General features: G+C 40.5%; 1 protein-coding gene across 1 annotated transcript in view; it reads left to right on the top strand.

Annotated features, from left to right (window-relative positions):
• Positions 1-23446, top strand: part of LOC109721755 (uncharacterized membrane protein At4g09580-like) — a 44706-nt gene extending 21260 nt beyond the window's left edge. Inside the window, exon 4 of the mRNA XM_020249529.1 lies at positions 23001-23446. Coding sequence (XP_020105118.1) covers positions 23001-23132 — 132 coding nt within the window. The 3' untranslated portion in view covers positions 23133-23446. The remainder of the gene's footprint in view (positions 1-23000) is intronic.

The following is a 23838-nucleotide window of genomic DNA, read 5'->3' as shown; positions in this document are numbered from 1 at the left end:
TGAAGGCTACATATCTCTCGCAATCACTATTCCATATTGTCTTTCAGAGTCGGTCCCCCATTCATACTCAAATCTACCACGATTCCCAGCATTAAGAAACCGAGACACTAGGCAGATTCCGCGACAGTGCCATCTAATTTTGCTAGCTACCGATGCGTCCAGGCACGCTGCTACACTTATCAAAAGCCGGTGGTCTGTGAAACGCATGGCCCGCCGGTACTATACCACGTATCGACAGTCCACTTTGGCCCTACTACTGATACAACTCGCCATTACCAAGTAGTAACAACATGAACCACCCAGGCGGTCAATGCATTGCCATGCACCAACCGGTTTACATCAATCGCGTGAAGCAGCATCTCTTCATACTGAAACCATAACCTGCCATGGAAAGCCGTCGTTAGCCAGGCACGCTCCAAACGTGACCAGTCGCCGTACCGCATCGCCACTGGCACCCCGTGACCCTGGAGCCCCGTTGCATTGTCTTCGCCGCAACGCCCGGTCTCTCAGTCTTCGACAATACGCCGCCGCAAAGGTGTGCAACAGCGGCGCAGCTGCCACGCGAGAAGAAAAGGCATCCGCCAGTGTCAGGGCTCCGGCTAATACCCCAGTCCTTAAACATTGTCCTCTCGGGCCGGATAGGGCGTGACAACTCGGCCATGGCGACACATACAGACCCAGTCTCCCACACGCTGTACACCTTGGACCTCAAATTAAGCTGCTCACACCAAGCACCTGATCTGTGCGGTTAATCCGCACGGACCCCCCACAAACCAAACACGAGTGCATTCGCCGAGGAACCCATGTGTGAGTAGCCGGCCCCCCCGCCGAGATCACGAGCGCCGACACATCTGGGAAGTTTGAAGACCAACTGTTGGCCTGACCATGAACGATCCCCACTCGTTGCCGTAACAACCCTTCTATTCCGCCTTTTCCTTTAATAAGACCGTCGCCTTCTCGCCTCAACAATGCCATTTGGCCATTGCTCTATCACAAAGAGCCCACAAAGTCCAAGACTTCGGCAGAAAAGTCGCAAACTTAAGGTGTGCAAGTTTTCGAGAAGATATCGACAGCACCGAATCCCGTGCAGCCAAAACAGTCCAACTTGGCTTTGTCATCCCGCACCCACCTAACGAATGAAACTCCAATACGCGCAAGAACGCAGGCCGCGTCAGTATCACTACTGGGACGACTCTACCTTGCCGCAGCTCAATCGAATCCTCTTTGGAAAGCTTTTCACTTTTACCTTACTGTCCGGGAAAGTATAACAGAAGAACAACCAAGCCCCGAACCCTCATCTACTCACAGGAACGGAGACCAGCGCGACCTGCAGTTCCGCTTGACGCCGTTTCCACCACGCAGGGAGCTAACACCGTTCCGGCCGACGTGATTCAAAATATTCACGCTAACGTGTACGTTTCCTGCTTCACCAACCGGACCAGCATCCTCAACAAGATCTCCATGAGAGATCAATTCCACAACTCCACGATCACATCACCGTATCCCCATCCACCAAAAGGTAGGATCGATCCAGAATTCTTGAAGGTACCCATGAAGGTCCGGCGCAGGCCGCTGCCCTCAGCCACCTCCTACCTCAAGTGCCTAAAAGTCCGATTGCCCGAGGGACCCCCATACGGGGCGCGGAAATGCCATCCGCCCGGCCTCGACCTCCCGGCGTACTCGATCACCAAGAGCCGAAACTGTGCCAGCAACTGACCATCCGGCGATCATAGAGTCTTCTCACCTATGCGCCTCTTGGCCTGCAACCGACAGCCCTCATGCTGCACTCGCCGTCTCTCCCCGGCAATTGGCTCGTGTCATAAAAGCACCACCCCATCCGAGTGTGCCAACTGCTCGAGAAGTTCCAAGGTCTCGCGGCTTGCCGCTCGGATTGCTCAGGGAACACCACTCTTATGTCCTCATCCAGCCGATCCGAATCTACACTCGATGAATAAAGAATACCAGATCACCTAACGCGTCCACGCGGCTTTCCCCTAAAAGCGCCCCTTCCTCCACCCTCTAGGTCGATACACGAGACAATTAACACCCGAGACACTCGACGTCAAATTAGCGAAAGTCACGCAATGGCGTACTCATTCTCACCAATACCGCTCGGTTCATCGTGTCTGCCCAACCCAAAACACCCTCGGTGTAAGAATAAACGACACCGTGGAAGCCTACCTCCTAACCATCCCCTTTTTAGAGGTTCACATGAAACCCAAATCCATTAACTTCTGCACATCACGAGTCACCAAGTCCCTCGTCTCCTCACACGAGCCTTATTCTGCTATGTTTTACGATCGCTATGGTCCCTAGGTCCGTTCTAAATCATTCCTATGATATTTCTTGAGTTGCTACATCACATGTGAGCACCACCTAAAGTTCGCTATGCTCCCACCTCATGCACTATCCGATACCCCGCTACAGCATAGCACCTGAAAATAGGCGGGGGGGGGGCGACCAACCAAAGGGTCTCCTAATTGAGTACCCGACAGAAACGAGAGCGGACCAGGAGGGCACTCCACATTAAGTCTCACCCGCCAAATATAATGCTAGTACAGAGATAAAACGTATCAACGTAAACTGAAAGGAATCATAAAAGTAATATGCAATACAACTACTGTACAGTGTAATTCATCAAACAGCCGGCGGCGGCGACCACAATCCAAAAGTACTCATACTTCCAAACCATTTACTCGCTAACCAGGAACACCTACGGCAAAGGTGCACGATGCCTACAGCTCTAGCTGGCCCATATAACCGCTAGCAGTAGCCGCCTAGGCCTGCACGGTAGGCAAGTAGACTAATCTTTTTCAAAAAGCAATACCATTAGCGGTGGCCAAACTTTGTTCCACTGAAATCTCACACCGCAAGCTGTAGCGTCGAATTCAATTATGACTCAAATAGCTATTCGGCCGCACGACATCCGATAGACGATTCGAAGGTATACTGACCAGCTCAGGTCAATCATAACAACCAAGTCTCACAACGAGAGAGAATCGACGCACTGGCTCAACCGCACCGGGACTACACGCCATCCATGCACGAACTTGTAACAAACTACCGCGTTTGTACTTTAAATCGTCAATATCCCAACACTAAATGAGAGCAATGATGTGAAAGTAAATGGTGTAATGTCTCAATATAAGAAACTAATATCGATGTAATTATAAAGAACAAGCGCAAGGGGAAGCGCGAATAGTACCGCTATAGGCGTCCACCATAGTACTTGATTTCTGGATCGAAAGTACCCCGACCAAGCCAGTCAAATGTACGGCAATAACCTACTCGTTCGGCAGTTAGCACACTAGACGCGCCGAGACATGGGCCCGGACTAAATAGATCCAATCAGCTGCGAAAAGAAGCTATAAAAGACAGAGTGTGCGCACCCATAACATATACCTGATACCACATGACATATATTTACACACCGTAGCTATAAATTAGACTTCCAAAAAGCTACTCGAGAACTCAGTTGCCAATAACTGATCTTCCACGAATATCCACTGCGAAATGCGCCATTGCCTCTAGACGAAAACACCAAAAGACCACACAACTAAATAAGAGGGTCAGTACAATATAAACGAGAGGCGAAATAATGAACAATATGTACAGCATGAGTACATTCTTACCATGATATTCTCTATTGTTTTCAGAACTGGCATAAGTAATGATAGCAACTATCAACACATGTCAGTGTACATCGATGATACTAATCATGTATAAGCGCATCGAGTATGGCAACAACACGCCCCTGTCCTCCGATGCAGAATAGGTAAGATGTCATTATTTACTAATTCTAACGTAATGTCGCACTTGTAACACTGGCGTACACCTGGTTAAAAAACGTGTAATTCCTCGAATAGACAACCCGACGAGTCCCAAAAATGCACGCACTAGTGCAACAACCGCGACCGGAGTCATGGCTGTCTGGCCATGAAGACCCCACTCCGAAACGGACTCGATCCCAGTCTAGCCACTTATGATTCTCGTAGGAGAGTAACCTACAGTAAACACCTCAAGCTCTGTTCCAGCCGTGTTTCCGGGCCGGGAATGCACTGCCACATGTACCAAAGGCCTAATGTCAACTATTACACATTTAATATAAATACCGAGAAGTTCTATGGCCGTTACTGCCTAAATAGAAACACCGCATCTCAAGCTTCAAGACGCATCCGTGGCTAGTCAACACCCTACTGTGCTAGGAAAATAGAAAGCCTTTCCAGAACAGGCAAATCGGACTTCGCGGTGCCGAGGTGGGTAGCCACGAGTAGATTCTCGGACCAAAAATCGCAAGTCAATCACCCGTGCAGTCTGAGCGCAAAAATTAGTCTTAGACGCCACGATTGGCAATAACCATTAGTAGAGGTCTGAGGAGCCTTGATGCGGAGGCGCGACGATGAACACTTACCCCGCCACGTAAAAAGTCCCGCCGTAGGAGCCAAAGTCAATGTGCGAGAAAAGAGAACACTCGCACCTAGGTATGATTCACCGAACGCAGGGAACTTCTCCGCGACATATACACTTATCCTCAAAGTCTGCGTAAAGTACGCTCCGGTTAAGTAGATGCTAAACATATAGGACATATGTTATCGAATGTCACAAGAGCTATCACTATGGCGAGTGCGATGTCTCTCCTAAACATGCGACTAGAATCGATAGTCCAATGCCTATTCACTATACTCTAGGGGTTGCATTTTCATAGTTACCTCCGTAGTTTCAAGAGGTGGCGCGTCCGGATACTTAAAATTAATTAACCTGTATCCCCATTCATATATCTCTAAACAAAAGAATATGTTCACAAAAATACTATATCTATTATAGGTAATTCATCCGTTCATGAATACAATGAATCACTACATTTCTACCATAAGGAGATAAGCGATGTCTCCTTACTTGCCAAAGATCGCACCTCGCTCACATACTTTACAATTACTGCATGGTCGGCACGTGCCGACAGCGTCTGAGTATACTGCTTACTAACTATATTAACTAGAATGTGTTAATTTACATCTCACCAATCAATAGCACAGGCCAGTTCTCAAGAATAAAAAATCTACATCATTAGAGAATCTCAGCCGATTTCAATATGATATGAGGTATGAGATGAGACTCACATAATTGACGCCTTTACGATACACCGAGCGTACAAGTATAGAAACTTAGGGGCATTTCGCCCCGATCTCATGAGAACCCAACCGGCAATACTGGAACATCGCGTCTAAAGACGGTCTTATCTTTGGATATACTAGTAATTATATTTTTTTATAAACTTTAAATAAACTACAGTACTCAACCTTAGGACGGCCTTCACCTATCAGTTCTATTCGACGAAATATCAACGCGACTCAGTAATCACTCGAACGTCTCACTAAACCACACCCTAAAGATGTAGAACGCAAATAGTTTAACAAACCTACTAAATAAAGCCCACAGTAACGTACCACCATCCGCGAGTGCGTTCAGATTCACAATATTTCAACCATCTCAGTCTTAACAGGTAAGAAAGAAAACGATACACACTAGAAATAATGCTCGCAGCATGCAGAAGCGTTCATGACAATATATAATCTGCATCTCTACCTACTTCAATGAAGAGTTAAGTACGTTAAAATTCGTCATCACACAAAACAATAAGGGAAAAATAACGTTTCAAATGATCAAACATATATGTTCGAGTGTTCACTGAATAAACCCAACAATACAACATTAGGCTTCCAAAGCCGCTCAAATCACAAAAAAATTTCAAAATAAAACAAACTAATACAATAAAAGTTATCCAAAGATTTTTCATCATAATTTGTCCGAGATTTACTTTAGGCTTTTCATTCTTTGCTACTAAAATCTAGAAATACATCTTTGTCATTAGAATAGAAGAATATGCTAGCTAAACAACCCATGAATCTCAAACTATATTAGAATGTAACCATAAAAGTACTCAATGAGAAGAAAAGATCTAAAACCAAAAGGATGTTTAAAACCAAGACACGTTTAAGATTATATCTTACCTTCCCAAACAAATAAACACTTAACAAACAAACATGAGCCATACCAAATGTCCCCTACACAATGTGCTGATATGTACTGACGAGTATATTATGATATGTAGAAGGCTCCCATCATGGCACTCGTTCAAGAAATGACCGAACAACAATCATGAGCCCTTTATTGAACTATACTTCCATCTTTCTACCATATACTCTATCACTCTCTCTAGATAGTGCATAGTTCTAACAGTATGATTGAACGATAAATTAAAGAGTTGCGAGGAGTTTACCGGTTCGAGAGAGAGAAGGAAACAAAGGCCTTCTAATAAAGCCTTCAATTAAGCAAAATTTCACGCTAGGTCCGCTCAACCATGCAACACAACCATTTTAATAGTCCACCCAATCTGGTTTGCTGCTACTAGGACACATATTAGTCGGCCGTGCTGATGAGGACCAGGATCCTTCGGTTGATCAACGCGGACATCGCCAAGTAGGGAGTCGCCTCCGTCTTTCCAATCGATCACCCTTCGCCGCCGGCTACTACAAGCCGTGACTGATTGGTCTGCTAGCTCGCCCCGCTAAAAGCGCGAAGCGCTCAACGCCTGGAGCAACACTGTAGTACATAGGACACACACACAAGCAAAACTGCCAGCGCCAGTCTCCCCATTGATGCTCACACACTCCGCAGTCACAGCTTTTGAACGTATTCTTTCTACGAATCACATCTCTTCCCCTATGCGTAAATTAACTAAAACACTCGCACTCGTCCCGTCTTCGGGCACTACTGTCTACAGACAACCAAGTCATACTATTTCGCACCATATCCAGCCATCTAGCTCGGCAGAGAAAGTACTCTAAACACGTCAACAAAACGAAGGTAAAGCATAAGCAGTGACAACGAGGCATTAAATGACCCCCCTCAAAAAAGTATCAATTCCCCTCGCACACAGAAGCACACCCATTTACATCACCGGTTCTTCTAAATCATCTTCAAGTTCTGGTTGTTGAAATTGAACTTCCGTTGTACGCAAGTAACCTGTTCATCATTATACGTATTCTTCTACCCGCAGTTATCCTGTATCAGTGCAGGGTTGGACGACTCTCTTCTCTACACTACTTTTGAAGCAGGGTAGCTCCAATCCCTCTCAAGGCCATAACTCGCAAACCAAGCCTGTAACCGAGGTATCGAGCGGCAGAGAATGAAAAGAACCCTGCGTTGTACTTACAAGCGCATACACACACACCCCAGGAAATAAGAACTTCCTTTTAGGTAGTCGGCCAATAAATCCCCATCTAAACAAACACGTCTTGTGATAGCACTTCACAACTAACGAGTGTGGAAAATGGAATCTAACCAAACACTCTACGATTAGACACCCCTATGCAATTTGCAAAAGTTAATATTCTCGAGCGATATAACTAACATAGGGCGTTCAGCGCTTCAACCAACTTAGAGATCAAAAACCCCATCTCTATAAACCACCATTGAGAGAGCTTAGAAGCTATACCTCCTCGATCGATAAGCTTTTGTTAACAACAACTCCGAGCTTCCAAGGGAGGAAAGGAAGAGAAGGAAGATGGAAGTTACTCCTGCCAAAGTCCTACTCCTCATCTGCTCCCACAATTCACCTTGCCATTCTCTCTTCTATATGTCGAGGCACTTCAACTAACATGTTCTGCATCTTATCTGAGATAGCTAGAGAATACTTTTCTTCCCTTCTTTTCATAACTACTTTCTCACAATGTACTCATCCAGAGAAGAGGAGAGGGAAGAGGGCGCGCTGAGTTGTGGAGGTAGTTGAGCATGAGCGAGAGACAAAGTAAATCAGATGAGGATTCCTGCTCCTCTCCTTCTTTTCAAAATTGTAAACATAATTTATATCAGAGTCACCAATAACAATCTCTATATTAGTAAAAAGTACATCACATCCTTCGAAAGCGCTTTGTACCCACACCTTCTGGAAGCTGAACAAACACATACCTATTAGTAGGCACAATTGAAGCATTTTTAAGTAACTGTCAAAGGTTCCGATGCTAATGTTGCCAATATCCACTTCTCACGACGTGATGCAACAACAATCCTCACACCGGAGGAGACCCAAAATGAAAGTTTCCTATATACTTCTTGTATTTACCTTCCACCCTAGAAACGCTACTGGACTCCTCCACGTCGATCGTATTATCTCGAGTAGGAATTGCTTCCATTTTCTCCTTAGTCCAATAGAACGCATCTATTGGACGTGAAGCGCTTTTTGAGAGGTCTTCTCCCTCTGAAGAGACTAGTCGAAGTCCCATTTCATTTTATCGAAAGCAATAATCCTTCGACACAATTTCTAAAACGTTGTGGAGCACGATTTCACACACCACGACACTCCGCAGATTACGGTCTGGCCTACCAGAGACCTAGCGAGCTGCCAACCGAGAGCTCCGATTCCTACTCGGTCTTTACACTAGTGACTGGCCGCAAACCGTGATCTCTAACTTTTTACTTCATTTGCGTCCATTGCGTGGATCGACTAGCCTGAACGGTAAGGAAAGCGGGATCTCTCAGAGACACAACCTCCAGGCCAGCGGTATATGAAACCGCAATTTCACAGTTGAGTGGTAATAGGAACACGAGGTTTCTGTGAAATCCGATTACACAATGACCCATAGCATGAAATCGACTAACAACGATTAGTACAATACTTATCGCCGCACATCTGTTAGGAAGAGAAAATTCTGTTCCTCACTAACCCCATTCCAAGCAGAGACCACGAGTCCACTCAAACTTCCTATCTGATGAGCATCAAGTATATGTCCATGTGATCCGATACATGGCACTAACATACAAGGAATAAGCTCATTATTTGATTGTTCCGCATCTCCCCATCTTTGTCATCTGCCACAAAATGCGCTGTAAGCAAACTCATATGAACCAAGTGTTTGGTCACTGGCACAAGTTAACGCGACAATATTTGCTCTAAAGAACACTAATATGTCGAGGAGTTATTAGCATCTTCCCTCGAGCTCGTCTAGCGCATCGTCAATTGGGACAATAATATCCAAATCAGCAACTTTTTTGACAAGGATAATTCGTTTGCTAATTCCTTACCATTCTCCTGAGTGATATAAGCGCCAACAACACAACCATCCACCATCTCAGTTTGTATTAGAGTTCTCGCTGCTTGAGAACCCAACCGGTCATGACAGTCGCGTAGACTGGCTTAGCTATATTTCGTTCAGATCGGTCACGAACTTTGTGAACTAATAAGCAGTTCGCCCACTAGAATTGAACGCCAAACCACATGAGAAGAGTGCGCTATATCTACATGCGATGAGAATATACATTCTAAGTGAATCGTCTCCTTTGCTTTGCCTATATGTAACTCAACACTTTATACCCGCTAGTAAACACTTGGACTCTCCATCACCCCCCAGACAGCTATCCCACTCTCCAGAGATGCCTCCCCTTACATATCGTTGTGTAAACGAAACTGCCCTCAGCTACATTTACGTCACTGTGCTCTTATATATGCCTTATTTTCGTGCCATAGCAATAGAATGTGCAATAAAGATAACGTTGTAGCCACGTTTTTAGCGTGAATAAGCAAGAGCCTTCTGCAATAGTTTATCATGTTACCTTTATGATATTCTTGGATCTTGTCTCTATACTGCGTCATCTAAAAGACTCCTCCCAAGATTTTTTATTATGCGTATTCTTATATCCTTTTTTTTAGCGAGCTAGCTTGCACCAACTCGATCTATGGTTGCTATTCGAAGATCCACATGCGATATCGTCCGCCATTCTCCACTCACCTTTTGTACTTCTTCAATGCAGTGCCCCATGAGATTCGGGTCTGTGCGTCCCTGATTAGTATCTCAAAAAGAGTAACCTCTGGGTCAAATACGACGAAGCGAGTTCAAATTTCCTACATTAATTATTCTACGTCTATTTTGATCCTGTTATCTTATGCTGTTTTACGTAAATCGTGCAAATATTGCTCTATAAATTCTATCATTCATAACCTCTTACACAATAACTGCTCTCATATTGCCACTCGTAAACTACTCATCATATACAAACGATAAGGGACTAAAAAGTAAATGGATGATAAATAAAAGCACTAGAGACAGCACAAACTAGAGAATAAGATCTAAAGCACCTAATCTAACTAAAGATTGACCCTAACCTGCCTTATGATGCATATTCCAACTTAGGCCTGGCCGCAAGCCAGTACAAACAAAGCACGCACAAACTAAAAAACCAGATCGCAAGTGAGTCCGACATAAAGAGAATCAGAACAAAAATAACTAAATAGATACTAATTCTTTAAAAATATAGTAAACATCAGCGAGTTGTTACTCCTTCTAACATAGTTATGAGACTGACACACGCTATTTTGACCGAGTGGCGGATCAACCCATCACGGCAACCTAACATCTCAGTCTTGGATGTTATCTAGAGATCTCTCGTTAGAGAATCATAGTATTTTATTAATTATTATTTTGATTCAATATTGATATTATCAAATATATCCACAGTGCCAACTCCGACATTAATAAAAGGTCGAAAAGAATGAATGATGAGTTCAACTTAAACAATCACCTTGATGACAGGACTTAGATTTAAACTAGTCACGATTGAACTTTAGTTTAATAACTAAGATTACACGATATAGCCAATATTTAATAATCAGGTTCTATATACCACTATGAGAGTTTAAAGCTCTTATCTAGAGAGAATAATGTAATAGTTTCATACATCAGCAAATATAACCAGATATACAGAGACTTCCATAAAATATTTCAACACCATTTAGAAGCTGAAATTTAAAATATTAAAATGTAATAAGCACTTTTAAATTAGTTTGATACATTGAAAAGCCCGATAAAATAGAGAAATTTTTATCAAGTTTTAGAAGTTTTCCAAATTCAAAGTTCAAATGCAATATTTTGAACTAGTATCAAGATGAGAAACGAAATCGAATTCTAACAAAATTTGAAAAAATATATTAAATTTGAATATTGGATATACTTATATTAGAGTTTTGATACGAAACTCTGAGATCAAATAATTACACATTCGTATGTAAATATATTATCAAATATACAATTGTCCAGTATTAATTTAAATATTATAATATTAGAATAATTATTTTATATTGTGTATATAAAATATCACACGATTTAAATTGTGTCGTAATAACGAATGAAGATGTGTCGAATTCTTGTTAATATAGATTATTACAGATTTATGATTGCTATAATCTTGGTCTAACAAGTATAATGTATTCGAAAAATATTCAAAGAAAATTATAATTTACATGTTAAAAGAAATAATTAGTTTAACATCTCTAAAAGATTATTTATATTCTTAGAATGTTTGAGAATTGGAAATTTAAAATTCTTAAACTAAATTTCAAAATCTTTGCGACTTATTAAATTTTTAAAATTTTAATTTCATGACGATATTTGCTACATCCAGCAATCTCACGGACGATCTAAACGGAGATGCGACGTTGGCAATCGAAAGAATTTCGGTGCTTGGCAAAACACGTAATTTCGCAAAAAGTTGCGAGCTAAGCAGAGTAGAAGAGTAGGTAGAGCGCACGAGAGGTGGCCCGACTAGCTCCGGCAGAGCGAGAGTCGCCGCGCAACCGGTGATGTAGTACCAGTGCGGCCGCGCAAGTTCGCACGTCCTGCCCTCGCCACAGCGCGCTCTGCGCACACCTTAAACTACTTATTCTCGAGCGACGTTCGGACCTTGCCCGGGTTTCTCGCAAATGTCCGCACTTGTGGTGTTTTGGTGGCCCCTTAGGGGGGAGAGGGAGAGGGAGAAAGGGGTAGAGAGAGAGCCGCGCCGTGACCTGGGCCCGCACTCGCTCAAGCCGCTCGCCCGCGTCGCGCCCGCCCACTCTGCTATGTGCGCGCGACCCGCGCCCGGCGCCCGCTCAGGCCCCTCGCGCGCCCGCACCGGCCCGTGCTGCCACTATGCGCTACCCGTGCCCGGCTCCCGGGCGCGCGAGGCCCGTATTGCCACGTGCGCGCGACCCGCGCCCGTGCCCACCCCCCCTGCGGGCTGTGCGGAGCCAGAGGGGACAGCGATTGGTGGTGAGAGAGAGGGAATCGCAGGTGGGAGAGAGGGAAGGTAGCGCAAATGCGCGACAGGATGCCGAAGAGAAGGGGCGAACGACACATCAACCATCGGGAGAAAGAAGGGAACGAAAGGGCGCAAGAAGGAACAACAGAGAGGGAGCGCTGAGAAGCCGACACGTCATGTACAGTAAAACTCACGATTTAATATATCTATAGATTATACTATACTAGTGACTGGTAAAATCAATATAATATTGCCTCAAAACTTGAATAATAGAGCACAATAGCTATTCTGGATGTGGTTCCAAATTTTATACTGCTATGACAATCATCAGTAGTTAAGTTTATCATAAAGCTAGCACTCTATCTGCAAGAAATCTAATATTATCAAATTGACCATTACCTCACCAGCATATAAAAAATGCAAGTAAATATTCTTTAATATTAGAAGCTGAAGTATATGATCAACCAAAAATGCGGTTAAATATTCTTTAATATTAGAAGCTGTAATATTAGAAGCTGATGTATGTGATCAACCTAATAACTATTTATAAAAGAACTTGACAACATGTTTAGTGCTAAAGCTAACAACCAATAAGGAAAATAACATTAAAGCATTTGCATGATTTAGACCAACCCAAGCACATGAAAACAATGTGCTCTTTGGTAGGCCAGTTTTCAGGAATTGACTCAGGCAGCTAGATGCCCTATCATAAAGTTCTAGTCTTTGCTAGCTTGGCGATCTTGGCTAATGCAAATTAGAGCAAACTATCCTGTTTATATCCATCAAAGATTGATTTTTGGTCGAGACTGGTTCTTTTAGATTATGAAAATGGCAATTCTTTCATTATTGCTTACGCCAAAATGCAAGTTCCTTCTGATTTTCTTGTTTCTTTCTTGGAAATCTTGGAATGTAGCAAACTTGGGCTAAGTTTGTTAGGTGAGTATAAATGTACGAGTTCATATTTACTCAAAGATTAAATTCTATTTTCAATTGAGATTTAATATTGACCTCCTGTATTAAAGAAGGTCAATATGAGCATTACAAATATTTTGTTTACTGGCCAAGTACTTGGTGGTTTCTATGCCAGCAACACTATAGACTTTGTTTTTTGTTTTTTTTGTGATATGATTACTATTATCTAAATTTAGTATTATCTTTTTAAGTTTTGTTAAAATATGGAGAAGGAAATTGTTAGGATCTCCCGCTCCTATATGATTGCTTTGATACCAAATTGTTAGGATTTCTTGCGCCAAACTGTAGCTTTGATACCAAACTGTTAGGATTAACACTTTTGAGCGAACGTTTCCTTGCTCCAAGGGGAAGAGGATCTTCCATTTTAGTATGGCGTAAGCTAGAAACGAATAATGAAAATATCTTCTTTATTACTAGATTGGCTATTGAATACAAAAGGGTGGCCTGTTACTTATAAGTCTAAAATCCATATAATAATCCTAGTATGATAAGGAAACCAAATAAAGAAAAAATAAATTAAAAATATTCCTAAGTTTGTAGATACTTCAAATGAAATATCATTCGTAATCTGATAGATAAAATCTTAGTCTACTAAGAAACTGTCTTTATATTTGCGTCGGTTTAGGATCCGGAGCAAGGTTTTAAGTGCCCGTCGGCACGGGCCGTATTTTAAGTGCCCGTCGGCACGGGCCGTATCCACCGTGCCGTACCGTGCCAAAAAGATACCGGCATGATACAGACCCCGTGCCGATGGCACAGCTCAAAACCCTCTATTCTATAAATTAGTAAGTAATTTTCTCAATAAAGTTCAAAAGAAGTGATAAAAAAACATAATAAATAGTTTGAATATTTTGTTGTTGAAGAAAATAAATATTTCATGCTATTATGTGTCGGCACACAAGAATTTTTTTGATCGCACGCATCGACACGGCTCGGCACGTAGCATGCCTGTCTGCCGCGAACGAACCGGCCCTGCCGTAGGGTGTTTCTAGGGCGAGTGGTCATTCATGGTAGAGATAAAATTTGTTTATATTTTATTTTGAAATCAGGATTATAGGTTCATGGCTTCCAACAGACTCAAGAATCTGCTGTTAATTACCCCACACTTTCGGTGTTAAGGAACCCTCGATTAAGAGACCAAATATAAATGCTGATAATAAAANATTCCATGGTGTCATTTATAGTGATTCTAGGCCCTCTTTGTTTAGGGAAATAATTCAAAAGAATTTGAAAAGAAGGCAACAATATATTTTTAATTCTTTTCCTTTTAATAGTTGGTCATCTAAGGCAACCATTAATCACGTCAATTCCCTTCCATCTATATTCTCAATTTGAATTTTAAATTTCAAAATTTTTTTGATCCCAACAATGCCGTACTGTGCCGGTAAGTTTCCGGCATGATCCCGTGCCACGACACTTAAAATCCTTGATCCGGAGTGATTGTAATAGAAACATTGGATCTATACTACCGGCAAGGATTTAAGTGCCAATCGGCATGGGCCGTATCCACCGCGCTGTATCATGCCAACAAGATATCTGCACGATACAGCTATTGTGCCGATGGCACAACTTAAAACTCTATATTCTTTAAATTAATCAGTAATTTTCTCAATAAATTCAAAAGATTTAATAAAGATATATAATAAGCAATTAGAGTATGCTGTTGCTAAGGAAAATAAATATTTCATGTCATTATGTGTCGGCACATATGTATCTTTTGTGACCGGTATGCATCGGCACTGTCTGGAACACACCGTGCCGTACCGTGCCAGAAAGTTTACGACACGACCCCATGTCATGACAACGGTGTCAAAACCTAATCCGACTCAAACATCTTGCAGCAAGTGGTCCTAATTCAAACCTGAACTATACTGAACTCGAAGCAATGTAAAGTCTAAAGATTTTAATCTAATATAATGAGTGTGAATAGCACGAAAACTTGACAACCTAAAATTCAAATTATTTAAAACCCTAAACAACCTGAAATTGAAGCGGGCTGAACTTGAATGTCCTGAACCTAAGTTAACCTAAAACTTGAAGCACAATTAAAAAGGAAATTCAGTGAAATTTGATATCTGAGCGGTGGAGAATCTATTGAGGGGTTCTGGATTGAGGAGAAGAATAGTCACGGTTTACATGTGAAGGGAGGGAAGGCGCTGTCATTTTTCTTTAGCCTTTTAGCCTCCGACCTGGATGACAATCTATTGCTTGTTGATAAAAAAAAAAAATTGGAGAGAATGAAATCTATCACATGAGTAGGAAAAGAATGATGGCTGGTTTAATATGCTTACTATCATATGAAAATTGGGATAATTTTATTTCTTTATTAACCTTATTATTCTTTCAACTGGAAAATGGTTGCTAAATAAATTATAGTTATTTATTAAAACTTATTATTCTTCCAAATGTCTAAATTAAGCTTTTCTTGTGTTTTACCACCTAGAGTTTTCAATACAAATCTTTGTTAGTTAATTCGCGAATAATTCACGAATTATTGAAAATCTGAATAAAACAGCCCGTATACGAATTTTTCCCCAAAAAAGGGAATAAAACGCCAATTTTTGGGCTAGCCGAATTATTCGCGAATTATTGAAAATCCATATAAAAACTTTATATTTTTTATGTTGAAGTATGGACCATCTCATATTTTTATGTTTAAGTATGAATTTTCTGTTCTTTCGCCCTAAAAATTTTAAATATATATATTTTATGTTTAATTATAGACTATCTTAATCTCTTTCTTGCTTGATTGTTTATATATCGTGGTATATAATATAGTTTGCTATTATTTTATTTACCTAATCTACTTTATTTNCATCAAGACTTAGTTCGGTTTGGGTCGTTCAGGACCCGTCAAGGCTTGGTTTGGGTCGTTCGGGACCCATCAAGACTTGGCTCGGTTTGGGTCGTTCGGGACCCATCAAGACTTGGTTTGGGTCGTTCGGGACCCATCAAGGCTTGGTTCGGTTTGGGTCGTTCGGGACCCATCAAGACTTGGTTTGGGTTGTTCGGGACCCATCAAGACTTGGCTCGGTTTGGGTCGTTCGGGACCCGTCAAGACTTGGTTTGGGTTGTTCGGGACCCACCAAGACTTGGCTCGGTTTGGGTCGTTCGGGACCCATCAAGGCTTGGTTTGGGTCGTTCAGGACCCATCAAGGCTTGGTTCGGTTTGGGTCGTTCGGGACCCACCAAGACTTGGTTTGGGTCGTTCGGGACCCATCAAGGCTTGGTTTGGTTTGGGTCGTTCGGGACCCATCAAGACTTAGTTTGAGTTGGGCGACTTCAAGTTTATTTGGTCATTTTGGATTTGGTTGTTTGAATTGTTTAGTTTAACGACTTTTCGGTCGTTTGAATTGTTTAGTTTAACGACTTTTCGGTCGTTTGCATTGTTTAGTTTAACGACTTTTCGGTCGTTTGAATTGTTTAGTTTTACGACTTTTCGGTCGTTGGCTTTATTTGTAGGCTTTGGATTTTGGATTCTATTTGTGGACTTTGGGTTTTGGGTTTTGAGTTTTGAGTTTGTGGGGTTGAACCGTTATGCTTTGGTTCGGGATCTATCCAGACTTGGTTTGAATTGGATTCTTTATGGTTTGGTTTGGGTTGGATCCACCTTGGTTCGAGTTAGACCCTGATTGGATTGAACCGAATTTAGCTCGAGTCGGTTCGAGTCGGATCATGTTCGGTTTGGATTGGACCCACTTCAGTTCGAGTCGGATCCTGATCGGGTTCGGTTCAAATCGGATCCCTTATGATTTGGTTCAGACGGGATCCGGTTCGATTCAGTTTGGTTCGGATCGGACGGGATCTGGTTTGGTTCGGATCCGGTTCGGTTCAGTTCGGTTCGGACCGGACGAGATCCAGTTCGGTTCAGTTTGGTTCGGATCGGACGGGATCCGGTTTGGTTTGGATCCGGTTCGGTTCAGTTTGGTTCGGTTCAAGTCGGATCCATTTCGGGTCAAGTTGAATCCTTTGCAGCTTGGTTCAGATTGGGTTCACTTTGGTTCGAGTTGAATCCTTTGTGGTTCTGTCCGGATCAGATCCACTTCGGATCAAGTTGAATCCGTTTGGTTTGGATTAGATCCACTTCAGTTCGAGTCGAATCCTCCCTGGTTCGGTTCGGATCGGATCCATTTCGGTTCAAGTTGAATGCTTTATAGTTTGGTTCGAATCGGCTCCACTTCGGTTCCAGTCGAATGCTTCTTGGTTCGGTTCGGATTCGGATTGGATCCACTTCAGTTCAAGTTGACTCCTTCCTGGTTCGGTTCAAGTCGGATCAAGTTGAATCCATTTGGTTTGGTTCCTTTGTGGTTCGGTTTAGACCAGGTCTGGTCCGGTTCGGATCCACTTTAGTTCAAGTCGAATCTTGTTCGGTTCGATTCAGATTGGATCCACTTCGGATCAAATTGAATCCATTTGGTTCGGTTCAGATTGGATCCGCTTTGGTTCGAGTCAAACCCTTCCCGGTTCGGTTTAAGTCGGATCCACTTCGGATCGAGTTGAATGCTTTATAGTTTGGTTCGAATCGGCTCCACTTCGGCTTGAGTCGAATGCTTCTTGATTTGGTTCAGACGGGATCCGGTTCGGTTCAAGTCGAATCCCTTATGATTTGGTTCAGACAGGATTCGGTTCGGTTCAAGTTGAATCCCTTATGATTTAGTTCGGACCGAATCCGGTTCGGTTCAGTTCAGATCGGGTCCACTTCGGTTCGGGTTGGATCCTTCATGGTTCAATTTGAGTTGAACCAACTTGTAATTTCGTTCAGGTCCAACTGGTTCATTATTTGGTTCAAAGTTATGAGTCTCAGTTCGGTTTGAGTTGAACCGGCTTATGAGTCGATTCAGTTCATCGTTTTGTGTTCGGTTCACCTCCTTGGGTTCGGTTCAACTCGATTTTGGTTCGGTTCATTGTTATGAGTTCTATTCGACGCCGGTTTAACACTTGGGCTTGGTTCACCATTATGAGTTTGGTTCACCATTCTAGGATTGGTTCACCAACTTGGTCTTTGATCCATAATTGATAGGCCCGTTGTTGACTTGGGTTTGGTTTGGTTTGAATATATACCCAAGCCGGTTTGATTTAGACTTGGCTCCAACTTATTTATTTTCTCCCCCTTTTTATAAGTTCAAATTGAACTCATAATTATATTGCGCTTGGTTCAAATCAAATATTTATATAGTGGATTTGGTTTAACCAAACTGAACCCAGGTCAAGCCTATCACGAAGACGGCGACCTGGTTTAAATGAACCGAACTCGGGTCAAGCCTATCACGNCAGCTAATGATTCACCGTCCTCCTAATTTCCCACAAAAAAAGCGATGAATCATTCACCGCCTTTTGCTTATTTATTATTTTATTATTTTTTTCTATATCTCATATATAATCCTAACAACCATATAAAAATTTCAACAAATCACGTATAATATTCTTAACAACCTAAAAATCCTAATAATCTATCCAAACAGTCATAACAGTCAAATAAAAATCCTAATAATCTACATATAATCCTAACAACCTCATTTTTTTCTATTTCCCATATAATCCACATATAATTCTAATAACTATGAAAATGATGAATCATTAACCATCTTAATGAATGCGGTGGATGATTCACCACCTTAAAGGCCTGAAAGATTTTCAGAATGAGATGAATGATTCATTGCGTTTCGAAAAAAATTTTACGTAACTCCTATATGGTGAAGAGAGGATTAGTTTGCCACAAGGTTTTAAGTACCCGTGGCATGGGCCGTATCCACCGTATCGTACCGTACCAACAAGATACCGGCACGATACAGACCCCATGCCAATGGCACAATTCAAAACCCTCTATTCTTTAAATTAGTAAGTAATTTTCTCAATAAAGTTCAAAAGAAGTGATAAAAAAACATAATAAATAGTTTGAATATTTTGTTGTTGAATAAAATAAATATTTCATGCTATTATGTGTCGGCACACAAGAATTTTTTTGATCGCACGCATCGACACGGCTCGGCATGTAGCATGCCGTACTGTGCCGGCAAGTTTCCGGCATGATCCCGTGCCACGACACTTAAAATCCTTGATCCGGAGTGATTGTAATAGAAACATTGGATCTATACTACCGGCAAGGATTTAAGTGCCAATCGGCATGGGCCATATCCACCGCGCTGTATCATGCCAACAAGATATCTGCACGATACAGCTATTGTGCCGATGGCACAACTTAAAACTCTATATTCTTTAAATTAATCAATAATTTTCTCAATAAATTCAAAAGATTTAATAAAGATACATAATAAGCAATTAGAGTATGCTGTTGCTAAGGAAAATAAATATTTCATGTCATTATGTGTCGGCACACATGTATCTTTTGTGACCGGTATGCATCGGCACTGTCTGGAACACACCGTGCCGTACCGTGCCAGCAAGTTTACGACACGACCCCATGTCATGACAACGGTGTCAAAACCTAATCCGACTCAAACATCTTGCAGCAAGTGGTCCTAATTCAAATCTGAACTATACTGAACTCGAAGCAATGTAAAGTCTAAAGATTTTAATCTAATATAATGAGTGTGAATAGCATGAAAACTTGACAACCTAAAATTCAAATTATTTAAAACCCTAAACAACCTGAAATTGAAGCGGGCTGAACTTGAATGTCCTGAACCTAAGTTAACCTAAAACTTGAAGCACAATTAAAAAGGAAATTCAGTAAAATTTGATATCTGAGTGGTGGAGAATCTATTGAGGGGTTCTGGATTGAGGAGAAGAATAGTCACGGTTTACATGTGAAGGGAGGGAAGGCGCTGTCATTTTTCTTTTGCCTTTTAGCCTCCGACCTGGATGACAATCTATTGCTTGTTGATAAAAAAAAAAATTGGAGAGAATGAAATCTATCACATGAGTAGGAAAAGAATGATGGCTGGTTTAATATGCTTACTATCATATGAAAATTGGGATAATTTTATTTCTTTATTAACCTTATTATTCTTTCAACTGGAAATGGTTGCTAAATAAATTATAGTTATTTATTAAAACTTATTATTCTTCCAAATGTCTAAATTAAGCTTTTCTTGTGTTTTACCACCTAGAGTTTTCAATACAAATCTTTGTTAGTTAATTCGCGAATAATTCACGAATTATTGAAAATCTGAATAAAACAGCCCGTATACGAATTTTTCCCAAAAAAAGGGAATAAAACGCCAATTTTTGGGCTAGCCGAATTATTCGCGAATTATTGAAAATCCATATAAAAACTTCATATTTTTTATGTTGAAGTATGGACCATCTCATATTTTTATGTTTAAGTATGAATTTCCTTTCTTTCGCCTAAAAATGTTTAAATATTATAGTGTTAGTGTTTAATTATAGCATCTTAATTCTTCTCTGCTTGATTGTTTATATATCGTGGTATATAATATAGTTTGCTATTATTTTATTTACCTAATCTACTTTATTTTGTAGCTCTCTATTTTTTCATATTCTTAAAAATTATAACTATTTATGCTAGTAGCATAAATTTAGAAAAAAAAATGATTTAATAGCTGAATTTTTAATCCCGAATTTTTAATTGATGAACGTATAATTTCCGTATAAATCGTGTATCCGAATAATTGGCGAACCCGTTTTTTAAGCCGTATTTTTCAACGAATTTACAAATTAGGATACGAATTTTATTCGTATTATACCCGTACCGAATATTTGCCAAATCCGAATTAACTAACTATGTTTTCAAACCTTTCCCATAGTTGTTCATACTTTGATAGAGCTTTGACTTTAAAAGGCAATGTGCATGGGCACAAACTGCTGCATGAGATATTGGACTTGACAAGAGATACATACCGTGAATGAATACTAAATTCGTTGTTTCTCTCATCCATAGAATTACTAAGTCGTTGGCTTATCTTCGATGCAATTCGTTTGCGAAAGAATATTCAAGACAGATGTGAATGCTCACTCATATATAGAAAATTGGTTTGTCTGTTACATATATTTGGGATCTTCTTTAAGCCATGCATCAGTATTAATGTATAATACAAAAACAATCAATTAGAAAAATAATAACTTATAAATGTGTGGTATCTAAATTGAACTTTGTTGATGATATCAAAGAATGTTTATGTCACAAAGAGAAAATGGACGGGTATCTATTCATTTGTTTCTCTATAGAAGGTTGTCTTTATATGCAAAGTTAGAAAGAACAATGCTTTTTTAAGTTGGCAGGAGTGGATGGGAAACTTTTTGCTTTAATTTTATTTTATTTTTTGCGTATTTTTCCTCTTGGAAATTTTTTAGTATCTCGTATTCCATTTCATGGAACTTTAGATTTCAACTTTGCAGTTCCTTCCTGATTTATTTTTCTGATTTATCTTCCTGATAATATGGTATTTAGAAATGGTCTAGAATCGGGTCAGAAGGGTAACGCCTACCATCATTTCAGATTTGTTGTTTTGCCCCTTTGTAGAGAATTTTCATCTCTGTACTTCCTAGATATAGTGGAAATGAGTTGCTTTGACTTTAATTCTAGTCGGTTCTGGATTCTAGGTGTCATGTACTCCATGTTCCAAGTAATTATAGTCACGAGCTTGGGATTTGGCAAGTATTCAGTCAGGTTGGAAATTTATAATTTGGGCAGGTATGTAAAATTGGCAAATGATTGGAAAAGGTAAGGGACTGATATTTAATGATAAAAATGCTTATGAACAAATGATGTGTTTGGCAAATATGTCAAATCAAAATTATTTTTATAATTAGTACAGCACAATAAATTATTTATTTGTAAATTGTAATTGACATATTGATCACACGAACACCACACCGTTGGAGTTTGAATTTGTCCCTGCTCAGTTAAGGTTCTAAGTTTTCGGAGTACAACCCACATCTATTAAGTAACTCAAAGCATTGGGATCATGCCATGCTAGCATATACATTGGTGCATAGGAAAAGATATTGAGACAAACTGTTCGATGGAATCACAAGAAAATTTTCGATCAACGGATGATTTGCGTACTTCTCTAGAAATTAATGAAGCAATGAACTATATGCACATATACACATAAGGAGAACAAAATTGTGATTTTTTGTGAATTTTTGGACAAAAGGGGTTAGTTACATTTTAGTCCAGTCTCCCAGAAGTTTGGGTCAAATACCAATTAAGGTCTAATAAGCGGACTTGGTATAGTGTATGTAATAATTTAGTCACTTTGCTACTTTTGTTTGTGGAACCAGATGAATATGATACTTCCTGGTCACATGAGTAACCGACGTAGTCTTGAATTTTAATATTTTTCAAATCTCATAAAAAGTACTCATATATCTCACATCTGTGATGCTAGAATGGTAGACAGATGCATTTGTCACGTGTTGGTTAGATATATTTGAATCCTTTAAGACACGGTGGACGGCTAAATAGATGACAGATGCAATCGTTGTTTGATTTATAATTTAATAATAACAGAAATATTTAGTTCTTACCATTTTAACAGCTAGGACTTGATTCTTGTCCTTATTAAACTATAGATTTTTAATTCCCAAGTTGAAGTTTGCATGAGCTAAATTGGTATTGGACTGAACTTCATTGACTGAACATGCAATTAACTTTAAAAAAACAAAGAACTACAAATCTGGTTATTGTTTAGGTTACAACAGGTGACCTCGAAGATAAATCTAGGTGGTTTTAAGATAATTCTTTTGCAACTACTTATTGTGGCTTTTCTCCCCTGGCATTTGTAATTCGTCGTTCTATTGTAATTTGGCTTATGCCTAAAACATTTCTGATCACGTATTTTTGGTGCACTGTAGATATATAAAAGTGTAAGTAAGTCGGCACAAATAATAGTTTCTGTCTTTCTTTCCAGTATTTTTAACAATGTTGGCTATTGATTGAATACTTTTTGCAAGAAATTTATTTGTGCTTTCTGTCTACTGGTAAATGTATTACCACATCAAGTTAAATATCAAATTGCTATATCCACCTGCAGGCTGGTCTAGCCTTAGGAGATCTGAAATCCGTCAGAGACTTATATGACTTCAAGACATTGGTGGTTCTGTTCCTTATTGGATCCATCTCCATATTCCCAACAATCCTTAAGAGGAAGCGTACCTACGAGTGAGAACTAATAATGCAGCTTCTTTCTTTCTCTCCGTTCCTTAGAATCTCAAAAGAAGTGGAGCGGCGAAAGGGGTAGCGCAGAACTTTGCAGCTGCTCATCTGTTGTCTGGGATGAAAGAGTTAATTTGGGGTGGATTTTACCGCTGTAATTTGTTTTGTTGTATGAAAGTTGAAAATAACTGGACTTTGATGTGTTCGATTGATGATAGGTGGAGGTACAAGCTTTATTCTTTTCTTTTTTTTGTCTTTTGGGTCCAGAATGTCATTTATTTTTGTTTAGCTGTGTTATGATTGTATGATAACAAGCCCAATTTACAGAAGCTCAATCCAATTGAGTCAAGTCCGCTAATAAAACCATCAATATACAACCATCAGTATACTCTACGGTTAGGTGTACTAGGGAGCGGGAGCGGTAAAGAGGTTAACCGTTTGTGTAGTGCGTCAACAACGGAATCCGAACTAACAAGATGCCGATCACACAAATCAACCAATGGATTGTTTCTAAATCACCGACAATTAAAATGCGCAAGAAATTAAAGCACATAAAGTAGAAAGAAAATCTGCACACAACTACAAGAAGAGGATGTACGTGGTGGTTCGCTCACACCGGACTACATCCGCAGACACCAAAAAGATCAAAATCCACTACCACAATGAGGGTATTACAAGTGTTGGTTAGAGGTTATCATTTAATATTACAATGGGCA

Source organism: Ananas comosus, linkage group 15 (assembly GCF_001540865.1).
Source record: "Ananas comosus cultivar F153 linkage group 15, ASM154086v1, whole genome shotgun sequence".
Classification (NCBI taxonomy): Eukaryota; Viridiplantae; Streptophyta; class Magnoliopsida; order Poales; family Bromeliaceae; genus Ananas; species Ananas comosus.
This window is presented reverse-complemented; position numbering and strand designations above follow the sequence as displayed.